This window comes from Scylla paramamosain, chromosome 40 (assembly GCF_035594125.1).
Source record: "Scylla paramamosain isolate STU-SP2022 chromosome 40, ASM3559412v1, whole genome shotgun sequence".
NCBI classification, from domain to species: domain Eukaryota; kingdom Metazoa; phylum Arthropoda; class Malacostraca; order Decapoda; family Portunidae; genus Scylla; species Scylla paramamosain.
Genome location: NC_087190.1, coordinates 5,565,550 through 5,585,439, shown reverse-complemented (window position 1 = coordinate 5,585,439; position 19,890 = coordinate 5,565,550). Strand labels below are relative to the sequence as shown.

The 19,890-nt window shown below is 40.4% G+C and overlaps 1 protein-coding gene and 1 long non-coding RNA gene across 2 annotated transcripts; one reads left to right on the top strand and one right to left on the bottom strand.

Moving 5' to 3' along the window:
• Positions 1-10,202: 10,202 nt before the first annotated feature.
• On the top strand, positions 10,203-11,978 carry LOC135092562 (uncharacterized). The gene is made up of 5 exons (XM_063991177.1): positions 10,203-10,343; positions 10,431-10,710; positions 10,871-11,030; positions 11,138-11,299; positions 11,435-11,978. The coding sequence occupies exons 1-5, from the start codon at positions 10,203-10,205 to the stop codon at positions 11,976-11,978; spliced, it is 1,287 nt and encodes a 428-aa protein (XP_063847247.1).
• Positions 11,979-16,341: 4,363 nt separating this feature from the next.
• On the bottom strand, positions 16,342-19,332 carry LOC135092759 (uncharacterized). The gene is made up of 3 exons (XR_010263051.1): positions 19,240-19,332; positions 17,525-17,757; positions 16,342-17,171 (listed from the first exon to the last, which is right to left on the bottom strand). It is a non-coding gene; the product is annotated as an uncharacterized LOC135092759 (long non-coding RNA).
• Positions 19,333-19,890: the final 558 nt, after the last annotated feature.

Below are 19,890 nucleotides of genomic sequence, written 5' to 3'. Positions count from 1 at the left end.
TTGGAAAGACTAAATAGCAGTGACACAGTGTATAAGAACTATTTGTGTATTAATGGGCTAGACCAGATTTTATTTAATCCGCTCAACCTAGAACAAGAGATTAATTGTACTATCAACGATGCCTTGATTTTTAATATAGATAACATTACTCAGAAATTTTCAAAATACATTTACTTAGATGATCTGAAAACAAAACTGAAAGAAACTGATGTATTTTCTGTATTAAGTATGAATATAAGAAGCTTAGCAAGTAATCTTCAAATATTAACTGATCAGTGTTTGCCTGAGGAAAACAGTGTTGATATTATGGGATTCTCAGAGACCAGGCTTGACAGTAATATAGAAAACTTATATCAGTTAAAAGGATACAACATGTTTACAATGAACAGAGACAGGAAAGGAGGAGGTGTGTGTATATATGTTTCTAGTATACACAAGTCTTGTATTATAAAGGAGTGTTGTTTAATGGAACAGTTCTTAGAGTGTGTATGTGTGGAAGTGAGTAGAGGTAAGAACACCAATTTGTTTGCATCTGTTTATAGGCCACTAAAGGGGAATTTGCAGGATTTTTTCAATGCATTAAAGAAAATTTTTGATATTGCAGCGACAAAAAGATACAGTGAAACTTATTTTCTCGGAGACTGGAATTTAGATCTACTAAAAACAAATGAACCTGGAGTGCGAGAATTTATGAATTTGATGTATTCACATGGTTGTTTTCCATTGACAACAAAACCTACAAGAGTAACTGATAATTGCACTTCACTAATAGACCATATTTGGACCTCTCATTTTGGAAACAACATAAATAATTACATAATTTATACTGATGTATCAGATCATTTTGCAGTTTATTCACAGTTTAAGAATATATTAAAAAATGCTGATGTATTCGTAGAAAAAAGAATTTTTTCAGACAGGAATATAAGTTTATTTACTGAACAAGTAGCAAATGAAAACTGGTTCGAAATATCAAATACAAATGATGCAAACGATGCATTTGAGAAATTTTATGCGTTATATAGACATAAATTTTATTCTTGTTTTCCAGTAAAGAATGTTAAAGTCGTTGATAAACACAGCAGAAATCCTTACATTACTACTGCATTAAGAAATAGCATAAAGGAGAAACACAGACTCGAAAGACTTGCATCAAAATGGCCAATGACATATGGGCCAAGATATAAAAGCTATAGAAACCAGCTAGTAACCTTGCTGCGTGTTGCAAAAAACAAATACTATCAGGATAAACTTAAGAACCAACAAGGAAACAGTAAATCGATATGGAACACATTAAATAGTCTATTGGGAAGAAATAACAATAAAAGTACAATTGAAATTAAATTGAAAAATAATAATGACTACACTGCTAATGTTTTTAATGATCAATTTCTGAAAAAGACAGAATCCTCACAACAACAAACAGCTACACCACAAAATTCCCACCGTCAGTTTCTCAACAATCCTGCAAACATTTCACTTTACTTGTGCCCTGTTACTAGAGAAGAAATAAATATGTATTTAACCAATCTAAAAACAAACACTGCTCCAGGATATGATGAAATTCCACCTAGACTGCTAAAGATTACAGCACAGTACATTGATATACCTCTGACCCACATTATTAATCTCTGTTTTCAGCAAGGTTGTTTTCCCGACAAACTTAAAATAGCTAAAGTGATTCCAATATTTAAGTCGGGTGATGTTCACAATGAAAATAATTATAGACCAATATCTATATTACCATCTATTAGCAAGATATTTGAAAAAGCTATTGTTCAAAGATTAAGGAGGTTCCTGGAAGATTTTGATCTAATATCAAATAATCAGTTCGGTTTTCGTAATAACATGTCAACTGAAAAAGCCATAATGCAATTTACAAGTAAAATTTACAGTAATTTGGAAAGGAAACGTTATGTAGCAGGCATATTCTTAGACCTTTCGAAAGCCTTTGATACACTGAATCATGCAATTTTACTTGATAAGCTCTACAATAGTGGAGTAAGAGGAACACCATTAAAATTATTAGAAAGTTATCTAACTAATAGGAAACAATCAGTATACTGTAATAAAAAATCATCACAACTAAAAGTTATTCACACAGGAGTTCCTCAAGGGTCAATACTGGGCCCATTGCTCTTTTTGACATATATAAATGATATCTCTAATGCCTCTGAAAAATTTAATTATGTATTATTTGCTGATGATACAAATCTTCTTTTACATGATGATAACTTAAATAATTTGCATACTGCCTTGAATACTGAATTAGAGAAAATTAGTAAATGGGTATCTGCTAACAAATTAAAGGTAAATGTTAACAAAAACAAATTATATATTATTTCAAAATCGATCTGTGGAACATAGAATGAGGACAGTTTATATGGAAGGATGTGAATTGAAAAGGGTTTCATGTACAAAATTTTTAGGGGTTTTAATTGATGAGAATTTAAACTGGAAAAACCATATACAATCACTCTGTTTGAAATTGTCAAAAATTTGTGGGGTATTGTACAAAATTCGTCGTAACCTAACAATTGATGCCTTGAAAAATCTATATTACTCACTATGTTATCCTCATTTTATATATTGTTTATCATTATGGGGTTGTACATGGCCTTCAGTTGTAAAAGAAATTATTGTAATGCAGAAAAAGATTTTAAGAACCATTACATTCAAAAGAAAACATGATTCCACACAGTTTTTGTTCACTGAATTGAAATTACTGAAATTTGATTACCTATTGCAATACTTTTGTCTTTTATCTGTTTATAATGACTTAAGTGAAATTAGGAGTACCAGGAAATTGTTTAGATATATTCATCATAGCCAAGGAACTAGAGGAAATAATATCAACTTGATTTGTCCACAACATAGAACAACATTGTATAAATTTTCAATACATTGCTTTGGACCTACGTGTTGGAACGCTTTACCTGATGATTTGAAGACTATAACTAATTTCAATATATTCAAAAGTAAACTTAAAAAACATTTTCATAAATTGCAAAGTCTATCAATTAATGCACAATAATGTCAAATGCAGTTCTTTTTTTTTATGGAAAGGTGTGATTATTAATGTCATGATTGTCTGTAGGATGTAAGTTTTTGTCTTAAATTGTTTGTAATATAATTATTAATCTTAATTTATTACCTATTGCCGTCATGGAAACATGTATTACTGTAATTAATCTATGTCATGTCTGCTTAAGAGCTTAGCTCAGCAGACTAATGCCTCAACAATACCTGTACATAACTGTTCATTGTATATACTGGTGATATGGCAATAAACTAAACTAAACTAAACTAAACTTCTAGTACTACTACTACTACTACTACTTCTAGTACTACTACTACTATTACTACTTCTACTACTACTACTACTACTTCTATTACTACTACTTTCTCACCTTTCTCACCAGACGCAAGGTAGGCAATGCCTGTCAGTGTCCGGCCTCTACGAATCTTCTCCAAAGGTCTCTATCCATGAAATCCTCATCTCTGGTTATTTCTTGTAGATTTCTTCCTCTTCGTTCAGTAGCTTCTTCAACTCCCTGCATCCATCGCTTCCTAGGTCGTCCCACCGGCCTCCTGCCTAGAGGAACCCATTCCAGAAACTTCCTTGCGTATCTTGTATCTTCCATTCTTTGGACATGTCCATACCATCTCAATTTGTTCTTTTCAATTATCTTCAGTATAGATGTTATCCCTAATCTCTCTCTGGTTTCTTCATTTCTAATTCTATCAAGTCTGGTCACACCTCGGATCATTCTCAGAACTCTCATTTCTGCTGCTTGTATTTGTGAAGATGTTCTTGTTGTCAGTGTCCAAGTTTCTGACCCATATAGAAGTACTGGTCTTAGTATTGTTGTAAATATTATGGTTTTAGCTTTTGTTGGAATATTCTTATCTTTAAGTATGGGATACAATGCACTGACATTTGCATTGTACTTCTGTATTCTATTTAAAATTTCTATATTCTGTCTGTTTTCCTCGTCGAAAAGTACTCCCAGATAACAAAATTTGTCGGTCTGCTTCAGTTTAACGTTTTCTATGTAAATATTACATTCCTCCTTTATTCTGCCAACTTTCATTATTTCTGTTTTTTGTTTGTTCATTCTCATTCCTTCCCTATTTAAGACATCATTCCATCTTGTCATGGTCTCTTGAAGATCTTGTTGGCTTCCTGTCACGACAGCGACATCGTCTGCATAGGCCAGCGTGATCTCTTTATCCTCCCTTACACACACTTCCTTCAGGCATCTGTCCATGTATATAATGAATAGCAAAGGAGAGAGCACTCCCCCTTGTCTCACTCCTGTCTTAATGCTAAACCATTCACTCTCCAGCTCTCTGTTCTTGACTCTTCTCTCCGTGTTCTTATATATACTCTTAATTACTCGTATCAGTTTAGAGTTTATGCCGTAGTCTTGATGTTGTAAGACTCTCCACAAGCAATCTCTTCTAATTCTATCAAAGGCTTTTTCCAGATCTATAAAAGCCACATATTTATCAATGCTCCACTCCCAACTCTTCTCCATTATCATCTTTAAAGTGAACACTAGATCTGTCGTGCTCCTATTGGGCCTGAAACCATACTGCCATATTCCTAGTTTCTCCTCGACACAGGTTCTTAATCTTTTCTCAACTATTCTTTCATACAATTTTCCAACATGAGATAACAGGGATATACCTCTATAATTTGCACAATCTGTTTTACTGCCTTTCTTATATATTGGACATACTATTGCTTTGTGCCAGTCATGGGGCACTTTCTCCTCTTTCCACGCATTACTGAAAATGTACCTCATCCACTCTACACATTCTTCCCCAGCAGCTTTAAATAGCTCTATAGGGAGCTCGTCGTCCCCCGGGGCTTTGCCGCTTCTCATCTTCTTTAGTGCCTCCTTCACTTCCTCTGTACTGATCTCATTTGGGTTCTCTCCTTGTTCTTCCTGTATATCTAGATTCCGCTCTTCATCCACTTCCACATCCTCCACATTTAGAAGTTCTTGGAAGTATTCTCTCCATCTTTCTTCAATCTCCTGTGGTTTTGTTAGTAATTCTCCTGTTTTGTTCATTATTGCATATGTTGATTCGTTATTTCCTTTCCTATAGTTCTTAGCCATGCTATACAATAATTTTCTTGTTCCTTCTACGTCTCTCTCTAGATCTTGACCAATCTTGATCCACATGTCCTCCTTGGCTGCTCTTTTGGTTGCTTCTGCACTGTTTCGTTTATCTACGTAATCTTCTCTATCTTCAATGTTTCTTGTTTTCATCCATTTTCTGAAAGATCTTGTTTTTTCTTTGACTGCTTCCTTAACATCATAAGTCCACCATGCAGTACTTTTCTTCTTGGTTCCATATTTGATTTTAATACCAACTGTCTCCTCAGCTGCCCCATACACAGTGTTCTTGAATTTATTCCATTGTTCTTCTATGTTCATTTCTTCCAATTCCAGTTCGGTTGGTTTTCGTAATGTTACCAGTTGCCGTAGTGCTTGCTTCTTCTCTTCGTCCTTGAGGTTTTCCAGTTTGAATCTCTTTTGCTTTTTCTTGACTTTTTCCTTTGGTTTTACAATTTTTTATTTAGCCACCACCAACCTGTGGTCAGAGTCTAAGGACACAGATGGTATGGTCCTAACATCTTTAAATAAGTTTTTCTTGTTGGTGAGAAACAGGTCAATCATTGACCTCTCAGTATATCCTTGTTGTGCTTCATTCCACCGATACCATGTCCATTTATGGCTCTCCTGATGTTTATAATAAGTATTCATAATGGACATGTTATTCATCACACAATAATCTATTATTCTTTCTCCCTCCTGGTTCCTTTCGCCAATGCTAAACTCTCCGATGACGTGCTCTACTCCATCTCTATTCTGTCCGACATGTCCATTCATGTCTCCCATGACAATGACATTCTCGTGATGTCTTATTGTTTCTGTCATTTCCTGTAGAGTTTCATAAAACTGCTCTTTCTCCCTCAGACTTCTGCCCTGTTGTGGAGCATATGTTTGGATAATGCTAATTTTTGTCTGATCTATAGTTAACGTTATACCCATCACTCTCTCATTTCTGCAGTCCATACTGTCCATCCTTTCTGCCATCAGTGGTGACATCATTATAGCAACCCCATGTCTTCCATCCTCATTACTACTACTAATAATAATAATAATACTATTACTACTTCTACTACTACTACTACTACTACTACTACTGCTGCTGCTGTTGCTGCTACTACTACTACTACTACTACTATCTTCTATATCTTTGTTTAATATTTACAACTGCAACAACTACTGCCACTGCTACTACCACCATCTTCAAAATCTTTATACACACACACACACACACACACACACACACACACACACACAAACACACACACTGAGGAAACTAACTGTAACGATGATTCGTCCGAAAGTGGAATATGCAGCTGTAGTATGGTCACCAAGTCTCAAGGAATACATCAGGAAACTGGAGAGGATACAAAGAGCAGCAACAAAGATGATCCCAAACTTAAGAGAAAAGACATACAAAATGAGACTAGAAAAACTAAACCTTCCAATTCTGGGACAAAGAAGGGAGAGAAGAGACGTAATCACGATATATAGACTAATGGAAGGACTGGAAAAGCTTGACAGCAACGACATTGTGACGTGGGATACGAGAGACATTAGAGAACACGGAAAGAAGCTGAAAGAAAAAAAAAAAAGAAAAATTGTAGAAGAGATATAAAAGATAATAGTTTTCCACTGAGTAGTTGATACATGGAACTGTCTAAATGAGTGTGTGGTGGAAGCAAAAACTATTCTTAATTTCAAGGCCAAGATAGATAATAATAGATACAGAGGCTGGACAGTATAAGCATAGCTCCTCTCCTGCGTGACACAGCTAGGTAACAACTAGGTAATCACACACACACACACACACACACACACAATTGATGTAAATAAAGCATCTGGTCCAGACGAAGTATCAAACTGGATACTGAAAGAATGCAGAGAACAAATGGCTGATAAAAATCACAGTATGGTGATGACATCATTGTTGCAGGGAAGAGTACCAAAAGATTGGAAGAGAGCAAATATTATACCAATATTCAAAGGAGGAAATAAGGAAAACCCACTAAATTATAGACCAGTGTCATTGACTAGTGTTGTAGGGAAACTATGTGAAAGAACAATTAAGGAAAGACAGATAGAACACTTGAAAAGAGACGAAGTTTTGGTTAATTGTCAATTTGGATTTAAAAGGGGAAGATCACGCTCCATGAACTTATTGTCCTTTTATTCAAGGTTAGTCGATATTGTGCAAGAGAGACAGATATGGATGGGTGCATGGTGTCTACTTAGACTTGAAGAAGGCTTTCGACAAAGCATCACACCAAAGATTGCTATGAAAGATAAGAAATTATGGAAGAATTGGAGAAAGACTACTGGAGTGGATGGATGATTATCTGGATGATAGAGAGATGAGAACTGTAATACAAGACCAAAATTCATCTTGGCTGAAAGTAACTAGTGGTGTCCCACAGGGGTCAGTGTTGGGACTGATAATGTTTGTGATATATGTGAATGACATGAATGAAAAAATAGATAGTTATATGAACTTATTTGCAGATGATGCTAAGCTGATGAGAAGAATAGAAAATGTAAATGACTTTGATACTGCAAGATTATTTAAATAAGATAAAAAGATGGAGTAAATCTTGGCAAATTGAATTCAGTTTAAGTAAATGTAAAGTAATGTAATTTGGGAAGAGTGAAAAACGAATAAAATATCATTATGAGATGGATGGAGTGAAGTTAATGAAATCAAAAGAGGAAGTGGATTCAGGAGTAACAGTTACTAAAAACTTGACTTCGGACAGACACATTGATAAAATTACTGGAGATATGATGAATTTGTTAAAATGAGTAAGAATGTCATTCTCATATTTGGATGAAGGAATGATAAATAAAAGTTGTTGATTTTCATGATAAGATTAGAATATGCGGCAGTGGTGTGGTCTCCTCATACAAAGAGGAATATTATAAAATTAGAGAGTACAAAGAGCAATCAGTAAGATGGTTCAGGAGTTGAGTAAGTCAACTTATGAAGAAAGATTAACGATGATGGAAATTCCTACCCTTGAAAACAGGAGCGAGGAGATTTAATAAGCATCTAAAGAATGACAAAATGGTATGGAAAATGTGGACAAAGAATGTTTTATAAATTTAGACACAGAGTACAAGGGGACACAGTAAGAAGTTGAAGAAAGTTAACTGTAGAAGGGACATCAAGAAGTGTGAACAAATGGAATGAACTCAGTGAAGACGTTGTGAATGCTGAAACTGTCCATGCATTTAAGACCAAACTGGATAAGTATAGAGACAGGATACTATGAGATTACTTCCCTCCCGTAAACCACAGCTAGGTAAACACAACTAGGTAAATAAATACACACATAACAAACTGCTGCTAAGAGAAGAGGGAAATACCAGATACAGACAAGGCCACAGCAAAGACTAATAAAAGGAAGATGCTTGAGTGACAAAGAAATAAAGTTTCCCACAGAGAAATATATAAGTTTGGAACAAGCTCAGTGAGGAGGCAGTATTGGCAACGAGTGTGCACAACTTTGAGGAAAAGCTGGACAAGTGTAGATATGGAGGCAGACCACACGAACGTAGCTCAGGCCTTGTAAATTACAACTAGGTAAACACACACACACACACACACACACACACACACACACACACACACACACACACACACATATAAAAAGAAAATCCATAATCACACATAGGATAACAACAACAAAGAAACAATAATACAACAAAAATAATTAAAAAAAACATCCCCTTTTAATGATTTGCAGGGAACCACCACCACCACCACCACCACCAGCAGCACCAGCACATACAGCAGGGGTTCTCAAAGTGGTCAATATCGATCCTCAGGGGTTGATGGGACCATCCAAGGGGTCAATGAATAATTAGGGGGTTGAAAGGGGGTCAATGAATAACAGAGGGGGTCAAAAGGGGGTCAATGAATAACCAGGGGGTTGAAGGGGGTCAATGAATAATCAGTGGGTCAAAATGGGGTCAATGAATAATTAGGGGGTCAAAAGGAGGTCAATGAATAACCAAGGGATCGATGAATATTTACTGCTGGGGTCTAAGGGACCGTTGAAACCTCTGATTAGAAATTCTCAAAAATAATTTGCAAAAATCTGAAGAATACCAGACATAATTATTACTATTATTTTTAATCATAATAATTTCTTGAATTCAAACAATAGGTCAAATTGTCAGTGAATCTTCAGAAATTTCAGCAGTGCTGGCAACACTACCTTCAACCAATCCCTCCCCCTCATTGTGTCTCGCAGCTCTACTGTCTGTACTAGGGTCTGTACACAATGCATTCTCGTCTCTGTCCCGTACTGAGCCAGTGAACGTATCCCCCCACCCCACCCCACCCCGCCTATGTCTCTCTCTCTGTCTCGCACACATTAGTTCAGCGCACGCTCAGCTCCCGTAAGTGTGGTCCGCGAACTGATTATTGTGACGCATTGAAAACTGTGCGTAACAAGCACAATGGCTGTCGTTGCTGCTAAGAAGAAATGCCGTCAGTGTTCTCAGAAATATTTGAAATATGGATTCATTACTTCATTAACCAATGACACCATGCCATTGTGTCACTTGTGTGAAAAGACTTTCAGTAATGATGCCATGAAGCCTGCAAAGATGAAGCACCACCTTGAAACGGTTCACTGTGATAAGAAAAACAAAGACCTTGACTATTTCAAGACACTGAAAGAAAACACAAATGTCGATCAAATATCAAGACTTTTTTCAAAGCACCCGTCAGTGGTGATACTGAAGGAGGTTTAAGAGCTTCATATAACATCTCCCTCATGAAAGCAAAGAAAGGAAAGGCACACACTATTGGTGAGGGTATCATAATTCCTGCTATTAAAGAAGTTATAGAAAGTGTTATGAAGAAAAATTATCACTCTGTTCTTAAAGATTTGCCATTAAGTAACAGTACAGTGCAAAGAAGAATTGATGAAGTGAGTGACTGTGAATGGCTGGGAATAGATGGGAGAGGAGTGGCTGTGAATGGCTGGAAAAGGAGTGGCTGTGAATGGCTGGGAAAGGAGTAGCTGGGAATAGCTGGGAGAGGAGTGGCTTGGAAAGGGGTGGCTAGGAATGGCTGGGCGAGGAGTGGCTGACAATGGCAGGGAGAGGCTGGGATGGGAGTGGCTAGGAATGGTTGGGGGAAAAGTGACTGTGAATGGCAGGGAAAGGAGTGGCTGGGAATGGCTGGAAGAGGAGAGGCTAAAAATGGCTGTGAGAAGAGTGACTGGAAGTGGCTGGGAGAGGAGCCATTCCTCTCCAAGCCATTCCTATAACCACTCCTCTCCCACCCATTCCTAGCCACTCCTCTCCCAGTCATTCCCAGCCATTCCATTCCCAACCACTCCTCCCCCAGCCATTCCCAGACACAGCCCTCCCAGCCGTTACCAGCCATTCCTCTCCCAACCATTACCAGATACTCCTCTCGCAGCCAATTCCAGACACTCCCCTAACAGCCATTCCCAGCCACTCCTCTCCCAGTCTCTCCCAGCTACTTCTCCCTCAGCCATTCCCAGCAACTCCTTCCCTAGTCATTCCCAGCCACTCCTTTCCCAGCCACTTCTCTCCCAGCCACTAATCTGTCAGTCATTCCCAGCTACTCATCCCCCAGTCATTCCCAGCCATTCCTTTCCCAGCCACTTCTCTCCCAGCCACTCCTCCGCCAGCCATTCCCAGACACTGTCCTCCCAGCCGTTACCAGCCATTCCTCTCCCAACCATTACCAGATACTCCTCTCGCAGCCAATTCCAGACACTCCCCTAACAACCATTCCCAGCCACTCCTCTCCCAGCCATTCCTAACCAATGCCCTCACAGTCTCTCCCATCCCCATCTCCCCCAGCCATTTCCACCCACTGCCCTCCCTGCCTCTCAAAGCCACTCCTACCCCGGACACACAAAGGTGATCCTGCCCATCAATTTTCAACCACACCCCTCCCAGCCTCCCAGCCATACAAAGCCATTCACAGCCACTTCTCTCCCAGCCTCTTCTCCCCCACCCATTCCCAGGCTCTCCCAGCCATTCCCAGCCTCTCCTAGCCACTCCCAGCTTCTCTCACAGCTATTCCCAGCCATTCCCCTCTCAGCCATTCCCTGCCACTCCAGATTCAGCTATTCCCAGTCACTCCTCTCCCAGACATTCCCAGCCACACCTCTTTCAGCTATTCCCAGGTACTAATCTCCCAGCCATTTTCAGCCACTCCTTTCCCAGCCATTCGCCGCCACTCCTTTCCCAGTCATTCCAAGCCACTCTTCTCCCAGCTATTTCCAGCCATTCACAGCCACTCCTCTCCCGGTCTATCCCAGCTACTTCTCCCCCAGCCATTCTCAGCCAGTCCCCTCCCACCCTCTCCTCCCCCAGCCATCCCCAGCCGCTCCATTCCCAGCCACTCCTCCCACAGCCATTCCCAGCCTCTCCCAGTCGCTCCTCTCCCAGCCATTCCTTGTTACTCCTCTTCCAGCCAATGCCAGCCATTCCTCTCACAGCCATTCCCAGCCACTCCTCTCCCAGCCATTGCTAACCACTCCTTTCCCAGACACTTCTACTCCAGCCATTCCCAGCCACTCCCCTCCCTGCCCCTCCCAGCCATTCTTCCCCCAACCATTCCCAGCCTCTCTTAGCCACTCCTCTCCCAACCATTCCCAGCCACTCCTTTCCCAGCCATTCATAGCCAATCACAGCCACTACTTTCCCAGCCATTCCCAGTTACTTATCTCCCTGCCAGTCCTCTCCCATGCAGTCATTCCCAGCAACACATCTCCCAGCCTCTTCGAGCCAATCCCAGCCATTCCCAGCCACTCCTCTCCCAGCCATTCCTCTCCCAGCTATTGCCAGCCATCCCTCTACTAGCCATTCCTCTTTCAGCTATTCGCTGTTACACCTGTCTCGGCTATTCCCAGCATTCCTAGCTGCTCCTCCTCCAGCCATTCCCAGACTCTGCTCCCTCAGCCATTCCCAGCCACTCCTCTCCCAGTCGTTCCCAGCCATTCACAGCCACTCGTCTCAAATCCATTTCCAGCCACTTCTCTCAGAGCCATTCACAGCCATTCCTCTCCCAGTCATTTCCACCCACTCTCCCAGCCATTTCCAGCCATTTCTCTCCCAGCCATTCCCAGCCATTCTCAGCCACTCCCCTTCCAGCTAATCCTCTCCTAGCCATTCCCAGCAATTCCCAGTTACTCCCCTCCCAGCCATTCCCAGCCACTCCTCTCCCAGCCATTCCCAGCCGCTTCTCTCCCAGCCACTCCTCTCTCAGCTATTCCCAGCCACTCCTCTCCCAGCTACCCCTCTCCTAGCCACTCCTCTCCCAGCCATTACTAGCTAACCCTCTCCTAGCCACTCCTCTTCCAGTCATTCCCAGCCACTCCTCTCTCAGCTATTCCCAGCCACTCCTCTCCCAGCCATTCACAGACACTTCTATCCCAGCCATTCTTAGCCACTCGCAGCTACTCCTCTCCCTGCCATTCCCAGCCACCCTTCTCTTAGCCACTCCTCTCCCAGCCATTCCCGGCCACTCTTCTTTCAACCATTCCCAGTTACTCCTCTCCCAGCCATTCTCAGCCTCTCCTCTCATAGCCATTGATAAACACTCCTCGCCCAGTCTCTCCCAGCCACTCCTCCCCCAGCCATTCCAGCCTCTCCCAGCCAATCCCTGCCACTCCTCTCCCAGTTTCTCCCAGGCACTCCAGCTTCTCCCAGCCGAACCCAACCATTCCTCTCTCAATCTCTTCCAGCCATTCCAAGCTACACCCCTCCCAGCCACTCCTCTCGCGGCCATTTTCAGCCGCTCCTATCCCAGCCATTCCCAGCTACTCCTCTCCTAGACACTTCTCTCCCAGCTATTCCCAGCCACTCTTCTCACAGCCACTTCTCTCCTAGCTACTCCTCTCCCACCCATTCCCAGCCAATCCCAGCCACTTCTCTCCCAGCAGTTCCCAGTCACTCCTCTCCCAGCCATTCCCAGCCACTCTTCTCTCAACCATTTTCAGCCATTCATAACCACTCCTCTCCCAGCCTCTCCCAGCCACCTCTCCCCCAGCCATTCCTAGCCCATCTTCTCCCAGCCATTCCCAATTACTCCTCTCCCAGACGTTCCCAGCCTCTCCTCTCCTAGCCAATCCCAGACAGTCCTCTGCATTTCAATCCCAGCCTCTCCTCTCCCATCGAATCCCAGCCACTGCTATCCTATTCTATGGTAACCTTTCCTACTCCTAACCTATTTGAGTGAGTCCGTTTGGTAATCTTTGTAGTTTACAGGGTGGGACAACGGGTGGGGATGGCAGTTCCCCCCTGGGCAGCTCCTTCACCATACTGTGTGTTTTGTACCCACGCTTCCCTCACGCAATCTTAAAGTTCATCACGAGCACCCAACACATTTGTTGGTAAACTTGGTCTACTTCCGCATCTTCTGGTTACATTAATTCATATTAAACATTTATCATAATATAATATATATTATTTTTTATGGCGTCCAATAATATTTATTAATATTATATTAAGTATATTCTTAGCAGATAATTTTATTTACTTATTTTTATTTTTTTTAAGTTCTTAAGAGGGATTTGAACGCTTGCGTCCAACACTCAAGGTCCTCCAGACCGTCACTCTGTCCACTGGGCCATGGGAACCTCAACACACCTCAGGGTAAAGAAGATATATTTGAACACAGTATTTCCCTCCCTGTGTTCATGCCGTACCAAAAGTTCAATAAGAATAACTACTGTCGATTTTAATGTAAACATTTACATTCACAACGATAATAAGATAAAATTAAGTATTGTGGACTGTTGTGGGAGTAGCAATCATGGCGTGCAAACAGCAGTAGATGAGATTAAAGAGCTTGTGTGTGGAGCCGCCTGTGGGAACCCTCCCCTGTGTTGCGTGGTGACTGGCACACGTGCTTCACCACTACCACCACCACCACCACAACACACCACTACACCCTTAAAGCACTCGCTTGTTATTCACGCAGGATTTACCTACCAGCAGAAAGAAAGCTTCCGGCGGGAAGGGAGGGCGGCGGGGGAGGAGTTAAAGAGGAGGGGGTAGGGGGACCAGGGGAGGCCGAGGACGTGTGTGTGCTTTCATTTTTTTTTTTTTCACACGTCAAACAAATATCGTTGTAAGTCACCGCCCAGCAAACCACCCCTTACAAATTCCACCATCCTAGCGACAGTCTGTGTGTGTGTGTGTGTGTGTGTGTGTAGGACAGCGGGCATTGATAATATAAATCATTATAAATACAGCAGCAGTCTGTGACAACCTCACTCATCCCTGCCGTTCTCCTCTTTCTCCTTCCTTTTGTCGCTTTTCATTCTATCTCTCCCTCTTGTACATATCTGAAGAGAGAGAGAGAGAGAGAGAGAGAGAGAGAGAGAGAGAGAGAGAAATTTCGTTCAGTTTGTGTCCATTCTAAGTATTATTGTTATTCTTATTAATATCATAACTACTAATACAATAAATGTAAGAAGAATAATAATCATTATCATAAAGTGCATTGTTCTTTTTTATACCTGCAGTACAATCAAGATCCAGCGAGTCTGGTTGGATCTTGCCTACAATAATTCATCAAACACACACACGCCCTCGGCCGCCCCTGGCCCCCTTACTCCCTTCTCTTTAACTCTTTCCCCGCCACATCTTCCTCCCGGTCAGAAGCTTTCACCCTGCCGATAATTAAATCTCATGTGTAGAACAAGTGAGTGGTGGAAGGGCATTCAGCTGCCAAGAGACTGTCACCAACTTTTTTTTAGGTGACTGTACGAGCTGGCAAGACTCGCTCCTGCGGCGCATTCAGCAGTCATTAGTTCCACCTTGACATAGTGGTGGTGTACCTCGCCCGTATCAGCACCTGGCTCTGTGTGGAGCGCGGGGAAAGGTTGAAGACCGCTGGGATAAAACAAGACGCAAGGTAAACTTCATTAAGATATGATAACCAGGATCATAAGTTTTTTTCTTTTATTTTCTTTCACATTTCAAACTATAAAAGTCTCATTCACGAAAAACTGCTCTTCACAAAGGACTGTATTCTGAAACACTTCCGCTCCGCACCTCCACTACTTTCAAAAGACTCGAGGCAGATGAAGGCACACTGGTTTTTGAGTGTTTATACAGTGCTAGTGACAGATTAACAAGATTTCTACATTATTATTAAGAGAAACAGTCTTGAGAAACCGGCTAATCATCTCTGTGGCCTTTAAAAATAGTCATGATGAGAGAGTAGAGTGTTTCTGAATATGGGCGTATTTGGTAAGTTACACGGGTTTTTAAAGATGTAGTTATGGTTCTAGTGATAGATTAACAAGATTTCTACATTATCATTAAGAGAACCCGGCTAATTATTTATGTGGCTTTTAAAAATAGTTGTGCTGAGAGAGCTGAATGCGGGCCAGACACGCACAGCTTAACTACAGCGAGTCAGGAAGGAACACAAGCTTAAAACCACGAAACAGCTGGGGAAACAAGCACCACGCCCCAAATGTCTCAAAGTAAAGACAGACACATCACGATTCACGAAAGGAAACTGCATTTCACACAGCCACGGACAGGCAAAGTTAACAAAACTGAGATAGGAAGTAAAACAAGCTTAAAATCATGAAACAGCTGAGGACACAAGCACCACGCCCCAAATGCCTCATGGTAAAGGCAACATTCTCCATTGATAGGCAGAAAAACCGCTCTTCACGCAGACACGCACCTCTAAATTTAAACAAACTTAACTCAGGAAAGAAAACAAGCTTGAAAAAAAAAAATGACAGTGAGGAACATAAGCACCACACCTTAAATACTTCAAAATAAATTGAACATTATCAACTGAGAGACAGAAAAAAAAATAAAATAAATAAATAAATAAATAAATAAATAAAAATAATAAAAAAACCCCTGCTCTTTACAGACACGTACAGATAAACTCAACTAAGGCGAGTCAGAAAGTAAAACAAGCTTAAAGAATCATATAACAGAGCCGGGGACAGAAGCACCTCACCCAAAATGCTTCAAGACAAAGGCAACATTCTCCCTTGATATACAAACAGCCTCGTCCCAACGATTCATCTAAGGATCTGTTTGTGACGCTAAATTCTCCATAGCTTTGAGTACCCCCTTCAGGACCCGCATGAGACTGGAAAAACTATCCCTCTCCATCTCTGGAACATCTTGGAGAGACAGAAGAACCATATAAACAGCCTGGAGTAAGCGGTAGCAAGTCCACACCACCACAGGCACCGCGTTGAGCTGTCTTTTTTAAGTCTCCCTTCGTCTAGACCTCATTTTTTTTCTTTTCTCTAAACTGCGTGTGTTTGAAGGAGAGACTATCCTGTGTGTTCCTGAGGCTGGCGTTGATGTTAGTGGTCATTCTTCTCAATACTGAGACCACTTCCAGCTCAGATTTGGGTCGGTGAAGGACTTGGATGGTTATATTATGGATTTTTGCTATGAATTCCGTGGTTTTTGTTAATGGGAGGGTGGTGTGCGTGCGTGAAAGAGGTGGGTAACTTAGATTTCCTTTTATTTTGGGTTTATCTTCATCGTTTTCTGTCCTTTCACTTCCTTCATTTCCCTTCTTTTCTACTCCATTGTCACTATTCACCTATTTATCAGTTCTTCCTTTATTCCCCTTCCTATCTCCCACTTCCACATCACTCTTGCCTTTCACCTCTTCCGCTCTCTCACACAGTCTATCCATCTCTTCCACCAACACCTCCACCTGTTTCTCCTACTCCACATAATCCATCTCGCTTCTCTCCACTCTCTTCCACTCCTTCCACCCGCCCAGGAGGGAGGTGGAGGAGAGGAGGGCCTCGTGGAGGAGAGAAGTAGGGTGGTAGTGACTCCTGTATCCACTTATCCACCTTCTAAGAACCTGTAATGCATTTTCTGTCTCCTGCGATAGGCGAGTGGATGAGAGGAGAGGTGGATGAGGAAGAATAGGATGTTTTATACTTTCCATACCCTTATTGGAACTCTCAAACGCTATCTTCTTTTTGTGTTTATCGTCCTTTATTTCTGCCTCTTCTGTTTCATCAGCATCGTCTTTTCTTGTTCCTATTTGGGATTGACATATGATTATGACGATGATAATAATAATAGTAATAATAATAATAGTAGTAGTAAAAATAATAATAATAATAATAATAATAATAATAATAAATAATTATTATTATTATTACTATTAGTATTATTATTATTAATATTATTATTATTATTTCATCATCATTATTTGCCGTCTTACTATATGGATACATAAATTACTTTTTTTTTCATCTCTCCTGTTAATTTTTAATCTCACAACCTCCTCCCCCTCCTCCTCTTCTGCTTACTACTACTATTACTACTACTACTACTAGTGTAATACCAATGCCACCACAATACCGGAAAAGCCACAGCTTGAAACATACCTTCAGTCATTCCACTTTCTTCTCTTCTTTCTTCAATTTGCACCTCTCCTCCTCCTCCTGCGCCTCCTGCTTTTCCTCCTGTCACAGGAGCAGCAAGGGCATGGTCGAGGGTAGTGTAAAGAGCCGTGTGTTGGGCAGTAATCACCTGCTAAGGCACCTTATTGGCCCACGCAAAGAGGCACCGCAGGGAACACTCCAGCTGGAGGAGGAGCAGTGCCAGCCCCACCCAGTGCCTGCAGGAGGGGGTGAAGGTGGTGCTGATCAGAAAGGGATCAAGGAGTAACTGCAGAAGGAGGTGGTGTAGGTGGTGGTGGTGGTGTATAAAGGAAGAGATGAAGGGTAACTGCAGGAGGTAGTGACTGGAAAGGGATGGTGTGTTCTGGTGACATCAAGAAACACAGCTGCCCACACTGAACTACAGACATCTGGAATGACTTAAGTGAAGATGTGCTTATGATGTTGTGCTAATTTGCTGCCAGATGACAATACTCCGTAAGTGCAAAATAGTGAAATGAAAGCATCAAAACATACTCCAGAACTAGGTGAAGACAACCAGGCAAACACAAAACAGGCAAACACAAAACAGGCAAACACAGCAAGGCAAACACAACCAGGCAGACACAGCAAGGCAAACACAGCAAGGCAAACACAGCAAGGCAAACACAGCAAGGGTCATTCTACCATTACGGTCGTTTCGCTCGGAAGGTAACTTACGGGTGTACTCTTACCTATATCTCTAGAAGTAGTTAACGTGATGTGATTTTTACCAAGATAGTACTAATGGCTAAAGAGGATAATGAGACTATCCAGAACATTCTGTATTCATTGGTGTTCTTGCTATTAATTGTTAAAGAGGACGTTGCAGTCGTGCAAAACTTTGTGAGATAAGAAAAAATCAAAATATTTTAAATGGAGGTTGTAGATGAAGGTTTAAGCTTTGAAAATAAGTATAGATTTTGTCAAATACCACTTCAGTTTTTCCCACAAAAAATAATAAATGCCGTTATGGTCGTTTGAATAATTTCGTTACCGTCATTTCACTGCGATTCCCTTAAGAAATCAAACAAAAATAATGACAATAATTAAGTACCAGAACATAAATGGCTTTTTGGATCACCCTAATATACATACATACATATACATATAATATATATTGTAACACCCACTCAGGGGCGTTAGACAAGGGTATTTCTTCTTGGTATATTATTACGCCAGGTTATTGACACTCGTTGATTCTTGTGTGTGTTTACTTGTCCCATATGGTGAACGTAAGAGTGAATGTGAGGGTGAACGTGAGGGTGAACGGTCCAACTGGAGAAGGACCCTTAATTAATCTATGCAATAAAAAATTAACATAAGTAACATCACAAAGTCCACATGAAGGCATTAGAGCAACACATTGAAATCACTATACACACGTGTCAAAAAAAGAAAATAAATTAACAAATACATGATAAATAAACTACTAGCTAACAAGCTATGGTGACTATCCTTACGGTGTAAAGACCCTTCTGGGTCACATAAATCTCACATGAATGTTTGATTACCTAACTATGACAATTTACGTTGAAATATCACAAAAAACACAACATATATGTAACAGTTCTGGGTGTAACGTAAAGTAAATACAACAGGAGAGAATAACAAGCAACAAAGTACTACACTTTCCTGATATATTCCTAAACCTATCACAAATATAATAGAGGAACACTCACCAATCTCTGGCGCTCACAGGAAATAAATCCACAGGTTTAAATCTAACAACGTGTGTGCGGCTGCTATACCACAGATAGACTGCCGGCTTGACCTCCCTCCCTGAGCTACCTTCCCTCGGTTTACCGCTCGAGGGATTCATACACAAATGAAACACTCATTAACACTCATTATTCCTAGGTAGTTATCATATGAAACGAGCAAATACTATGAAACAAACAAATATGAAACGAGCAATATACAGAAATAATTTGTATAGTGACCACCATCAAACACCATGTGTTACATATTATATATATATATATATATATATATATATATATATATATATATATATATATATATATATATATATATATATATATATATATATATATATATATATATATATATATATATATATATATATATATATATATATATATATATATATATATATATATATATATATATATATATATATAAATTCATATATATATTATCGTTTCGTTTCTCTATATAGGGAGATTTGCATGCATTTTGGCTTTAAGTATACAACAATGTGAAAAAAAAAACTGAAAAGCAGGGTTTTGTTAATCTTATTGTTTCTCCATATAGAGGGTTATTCACGTTTTTTAGGGTTTTAGTACCTAAGCTCATAATACTCATAATAT

Bases quoted from the DNA above. Each gene is read 5' to 3' on its own strand.
- LOC135092562 (XM_063991177.1), top strand. From the start codon at position 10,203: ATGGCTGGGCGAGGAGTGGCTGACAATGGCAGGGAGAGGCTGGGATGG. The intron at 10,711-10,870 runs GTCAGTCATTCC...CTCCTCTCGCAG, and splicing joins TCTCTCCCAGCCACTAATCT to CCAATTCCAGACACTCCCCT. The intron at 11,031-11,137 runs GTGATCCTGCCC...ACCCATTCCCAG, and splicing joins CCTACCCCGGACACACAAAG to GCTCTCCCAGCCATTCCCAG.